The sequence below is a fragment of the Nicotiana tabacum genome, chromosome 6 (genome assembly GCF_000715075.1).
Source record: "Nicotiana tabacum cultivar K326 chromosome 6, ASM71507v2, whole genome shotgun sequence".
Lineage (NCBI taxonomy): Eukaryota > Viridiplantae > Streptophyta > Magnoliopsida > Solanales > Solanaceae > Nicotiana > Nicotiana tabacum.
Genome location: NC_134085.1, coordinates 187882334 through 187888139, shown reverse-complemented (window position 1 = coordinate 187888139; position 5806 = coordinate 187882334). Strand labels below are relative to the sequence as shown.

General features: G+C 31.9%; 1 protein-coding gene across 2 annotated transcripts; it reads left to right on the top strand.

Moving 5' to 3' along the window:
• The first annotated feature begins 1231 nt into the window (after positions 1–1231).
• LOC107762144 (beta-fructofuranosidase, insoluble isoenzyme CWINV1-like) lies at positions 1232–5408 on the top strand. Of its 2 annotated transcripts, none has more exons than XM_075256169.1 (6): positions 1232–1495; positions 2198–2371; positions 2711–3564; positions 4289–4533; positions 4632–4731; positions 5097–5408. In XM_075256169.1, the coding sequence occupies exons 1-6, from the start codon at positions 1339–1341 to the stop codon at positions 5277–5279; spliced, it is 1713 nt and encodes a 570-aa protein (XP_075112270.1). In that variant the 5' UTR covers positions 1232–1338; the 3' UTR covers positions 5280–5408. The 2 variants fall into 2 exon arrangements, with proteins under 2 accessions (XP_075112270.1, XP_075112271.1); XM_075256170.1 differs by lacking the exon at positions 1232–1495 and adding an exon at positions 1549–1704.
• The last annotated feature ends 398 nt before the right edge of the window (positions 5409–5806 follow it).

The window sequence follows — 5806 nt, the reverse complement described above, 5'->3', positions numbered from 1 at the left end:
TAAATAGAAAACATGTAATCAAAATGATGTTATTGAGAGTATATTGACATACATGGATTGAATCACATTTTTTATCGTCTCCTTAGTTTGATTTATTTGATTGTCTCGATAATGAATTGTTTGATAACAAATTAAAATGATCAAGTTGCTCGATTTGTAAAAAGAAGCAATTAATAATTACCATATCAAAAGATGTCTGATGTCTACAATGTTGTTGGTTAGTTTGACAACAGTTGATAAAGTTTGGTTTAGAGGGCATGTATTATGACTAATCAAGGGCGGAGGCAAGATCTCTACGAAGGAGTTCAAAAATTATTTTTTGTAGCTAATGGGAATTGAAGCTATGACCTAATGAAAATTTTGAACCCCTTGACCACTAAACTATACTTTTGGATTGTGTTAAGGGGGTTTAAAACTTAATATATAGAGATAAAAAAGAGATTTTGCCTTATATATATAGTGTAATTTTTCGGCGAAGGGGATTCCACCCCTAAATCCGCCCTGCCTATGAGCCCGTATCAGGAGGACTCATTAGTCCATGACCTTTTAAACTCTACATTTGTGGTTAGGTCATCTTTCCGCTCCTGACATTGACAATTAATGTTCCATTAAAACACATATGATGATAGAGGAGAAAGAGAGAAGGAACAGATTTACTGGTCTTTTTTTTTTTTTTTCTTATGATCGATGTTCATGATTTATGCTATGATCTTGAGTTATTTAAATTTAGCTCATACGGCATTTGTTATGGCCACAGTTGCAACTTGGAAATAGAGCTATGGGCAAACTGTTGACCAAGAGGTGCAAGGACAGGTTTGTCCATTCGCTCGTAGATTGGGCCTACACAAATGCTTGGTCAATGGTCCAGTTTTTTCTCTTTAGCAAATATAAAATTGGCCGGTAGACTGAACTAATTATATTCGCTAGCCAAAAAATATATAAAGTATATAATATGTGTTATGTATATAATACACACACATATTTATTATATATATCGTCAGCTATTATATTTAAAAGAAAGTATATATTTCTCTTCCGTTCGTTTACCCAATGAAGCCCAAGTGGAGATATGGCGTATGGTAACGGCGGTTATGGTTCGTCCCCATCATTAACGCATGCAAAGAAGAATGGTCCAATCTACTTTTCAAATTATGAAAAAAAAATCCGACTCCAACCTTGCACATGGAAAAGTTATAAATCAACTACTTTTCAGTTTGAACTTTAACTCCCCCACTAACGAATACAAAGAGAAACCTATATTGTCTGCATGAAGCATCAGAATATACGTTAACATTCTGAAACATCTCATGATATATAGCAATATACCTAATTCTAAGAATGGCCAACCTTAGATTTTATCTTCCAGTTTTAATACTAATTTCAATTCATGGCTATGGAATTTCTTTATTTGAAGCTGCTTCTCATGAAATAGAGACATCCGATCAAATATACAGGACTGCTTTTCATTTTCAACCTGCCAAGTATTGGATGAACGGTAAACTGCTTTTATATAACTTTTCTTTTATTTCATTAGTCTCATCACCTTTATTAAATTAGCCATTGATAGCCTGAATTTCTGCTACTTTATATAATATCCTAATTCTTATTTTTCTTCTTTTAATTTTTTGTTCCGTATGTTGTCCACGTACGATTTCATGATGATCAAATTCACAACCTTTGGTTTTGGTTCCGCAGATCCTAATGGTAAGTTTCTCAAGTTAATTTCCTCTTGATCATTTTAATCTTAGTGTTTTTGGTACGAAGGAACTTATGCTCCATTCATGACAATATTCTCCACGAAAAATATTTTTTCAAAGTATTTTCAAATGTTGTTAGTGAATAGAAAATATTTTTCTACGAAAATATAGTAGTAAAATATTAGCAAATCCGAGAGTGTTTTAACTGAAACTTTTGAGTGTTGTAAAATATTAATTAGTTGAAATAAATAATATAATTAAGTTAATATAGTTGTAAGGGAAACAATTCTCTCTCGTAAATGAATGAAGTCATGATTTTTCTCTTATTTTGATGGAACATATTTCTGTAATCAAACACTTGAAAATAATATTTTCTATGGCACACACTTTCCTCAAAAATAACTTCCGTGGTATCAGAAGTGACTTTATAAATGGAAGGTTAATTAATCAAATTGCTTAAACCAATTTATCAGCTTAACTTATCAAAATTATGAATGTAGGACCAATGATATACATGGGAATTTACCATTTCTTCTACCAATACAATCCTTACGATGCACAATTCGGAAACATAGTTTGGGGACATTCTACATCAACTGATCTCGTCAACTGGACTCCTCAGCCGCCGGCACTACTCCGATCAGAGCCTTATGATTTTAAAGGCTGTTTTTCAGGTTCTACAATTTTTAAAAATCGTTTTGTCCTATTAGAGATTTATATGCCAGTATAACATATAGTGTTTTCCTATTATTATTAAGATAAACTTATAATTGAAGGTGAAGATTTATATAGTTGACACACACTTGTTTGGAATTGAGACTTAATCGATATTGTTAATTATTATTATTATTATTGTTGTTGTTGTTGTTGTTATTGTTGTTGGTGGTGGTGGTGTTGTTGTTATTGAGATAAACATATAATTGAATCGGCATAATTGGTGAAGATTTATATAGTTGACAGACTTGACACAGACTTGTTTGGAACTGAGACTTAATTGATATTGTTATTTTCAGGTTCTACAACAATTCTCTCCGGCGGAAAACCGGCAATTCTCTATACCGGAGTAGACTTTTCCGATATCCAAGTTCAAAATCTAGCCGTGCCCAAAAATTTATTGGACCCTTACCTTATAGAATGGGTAAAATCACCTTTTAATCCAATAATCACACCTAATTCAGTGAACAAAATTGATGGTCAAAATTTCAGAGATCCAACTACTGCTTGGTTAAATCCTACAGATGGTTATTGGAGAATGGTAGTTGGAAATAAAAAAAATGACACAGGAATTGGTTTATTATACAAAAGCAAGAATTTTATTGATTGGATTCAAACTGAACAACCTTTACATTTTTTAAACAATTCTGGAATGTTGGAATGTCCTGATTTTTTCCCAGTTTCAACAATTAGTCAAATTGGTTTAGACACTTCAAGTATGGGTACAAATGTGAAACATGTATTTAAAGCAAGTGTAGCAAATTCTGATTACTATACAATTGGAAAATATGATCCAAATAAGGATATTTTTATTCCAGATAATGAATCCTTGGATATTGGATTAGGCTTTAGATATGATTATGGGAAGTATTATGCTTCAAAAACATTTTTTGATAGTGCTACTAATAGGAGGATTTTATTTGGATGGGTTAATGAATCAGTAAATAATCTTGATGATATAAATAGTATTAGAGGTTGGGCTGGTCTTCAAGGAATTCCTAGAAGAATTTGGCTTCAAAAATCTGGAAATCAATTGTTGCAATGGCCAATTGTTGAAATTGAAAAGCTTAGAATGAATAATCCAGTTGTTGAAGGTAATACTGTGCTTATGTCTGGATCAGTACGTGAAATATCCGGAGTCACAGCTACACAGGTAATTTAATTCTTTAAGTTGTATACATTAACGTAATATTTTTTACATTATTTATATAGTTTAACCTATTATAATTGGTTTGTTATTTTCTACTAACATATCATGTTTCTCATTAGAGTTTGACTTATATACAAGAACTTTTACGCATCAAAGTACCAATAAGGTAAATAAAAATTATTCATAAAAAGTTGGATTAGTTACCTGAAAAATAAAGAAGATTATCGGCTACAACAAGTTAAAATATATCGTGTATAAAATTCTTCGACATCTCAGTATATATAACCTAATCGTAAAAAATATTTATCATCGAGATTTAGCTATAATTACATTATAAGTAACTTGATCGTGTAAATATTTTACCCGACAGTCAATGCTAAAACTTAAATCCATGAGCTAAACGTACGATTTATCATAACAACAACAACATACCCAGTGTATTCTCACATTGTGAGGTATGGGGAGAGTAAAGTGTATGCAAACCCCCTACCCTGTGGATGTAGAGAGGTTGTTTCAGGAATACCCTCGGCTAAACCTATGGTTGTACCAGGACCGGGTTCGACCGAACCCAGTAACTTTGATTCGAACCTTATTTTTGCCTTAAAAATCTATTGAATATGTATAAATTATTAATTTAGAACCCAATAACTTAAAACATTTAGAATCCCGAACTCATAAACTTTAAATCTTGGCTCCGCCTCTGAGTTACAATGTATACTGTTTACAGGCAGATGTAGAAATTTCTTTTGCAGCGAAAACGTTGGAAAAAGCAGAGATATGGGAAGCAAATTGGACAAACCCACAAAAAATTTGTAGCATAAAAGGTGCAACAGTTAAAGGTGGAATAGGACCATTTGGATTGTTAGTCTTGGCATCTGATGACATGCAAGAATATACTGCAATTTTCTTCAGAATTTTCAAAGGAGAAAATAACAACAATTTTATAGTGCTCATGTGTAGTGACCAGAGCAGGTATATTTAATATAATCTCTCCATTTATTTTTCTCCTAATGTAATTGTAATTCTTTTTTTTTTCCTTAATTAAAATTTCATTTTTCCATGCTGTGTAGGTCTTCCTTGCACTTGCCTTCTAGTGATTATGACAAAACTACTTATGGAGCCTTCTTGAATGTGGATCCTGTTCAAGAAAAATTGTCGCTAAGGACTTTGGTACGATTAATAAAATATTTTCTATGAAATAAGTCATTTTCTGGTGTTTGATTGTCCGGAAAAAGTGCTCGAAAACATAATTTCCACCAAAAGTGGCAAACTACCTTCTTATACTTTTGAGCAGGAATCATTTTCTTTCACAATTATTTTTCTTAATCACACCCAGATATTAATATCAGTCTTTATTATTCAAAAATTTATTGAAACACTCTCTATTTCACAAACATTATTCAAACTAAACATTGGATAACATTTTCCAACAAATAATTTTCCTGAAAATGACTAATGTAATATCAAATACATACACCCATAATATAATGGACATGTCCTGAGAATATTATTTATATTGTGTTTTGTTTATTTAGATTGATCACTCAATAGTGGAGAGCTTTGGTGGAGAGGGAAAAGCTTGCATTACAGCAAGGGTTTACCCAACTAATTTAGCAGTGGATGGTGGAACACATTTGTATGTCTTCAACAATGGTTCCGAGAATGTTGACATCTCAAATTTGACTGCTTGGAGCATGAAAACAGCTCAGATCAATTGAAAACCAACATATTCTTGAGATTAATATATATTCTGTTATTAATAAACTATATATGTAGCAAATCCAGAATTTGATTTTGATGCATTCGACCTTTAAAGTTTTATCAATGAACTTACAATACTTTTGAAATTTTGGGTTCATAATCAAATATATATATATGTATGTATGTTCCATATGAAAATATGGATTCAGCTGAACCCATGGCTCAAACGCTACATCCGCCACTACACATACCTGACATACTTGAATAAACTGTGTTTGTTTCCCGCAAGTAATGAAACATCACAATAACATGAGTCGGTAGGCAATTTTTTTCTTGAAATATTCAAACAGAAGGACTTCAGACACAATATATCCTGGATGCCTCTTTTAAATGGAGTTTTTGTTCGGCTTTTTAAGTATTAATATGGCTTAAAAGAAGTTGAATGAGAAATGGAGGGAAATAAAATTTTTAATTGAAATTTTAAGTTTTCCCCCCTTGACAAAGGAACATTGTCCCATATTGGAAGAGGAAGATGCTTTTGATG

Bases quoted from the DNA above. Each gene is read 5' to 3' on its own strand.
- LOC107762144 (XM_075256169.1), top strand. From the start codon at position 1,339: ATGGCCAACCTTAGATTTTATCTTCCAGTTTTAATACTAATTTCAATT. The intron at 1,496-2,197 runs GTAAACTGCTTT...TTATGAATGTAG, and splicing joins TGCCAAGTATTGGATGAACG to GACCAATGATATACATGGGA. The intron at 4,534-4,631 runs GTATATTTAATA...CATGCTGTGTAG, and splicing joins ATGTGTAGTGACCAGAGCAG to GTCTTCCTTGCACTTGCCTT.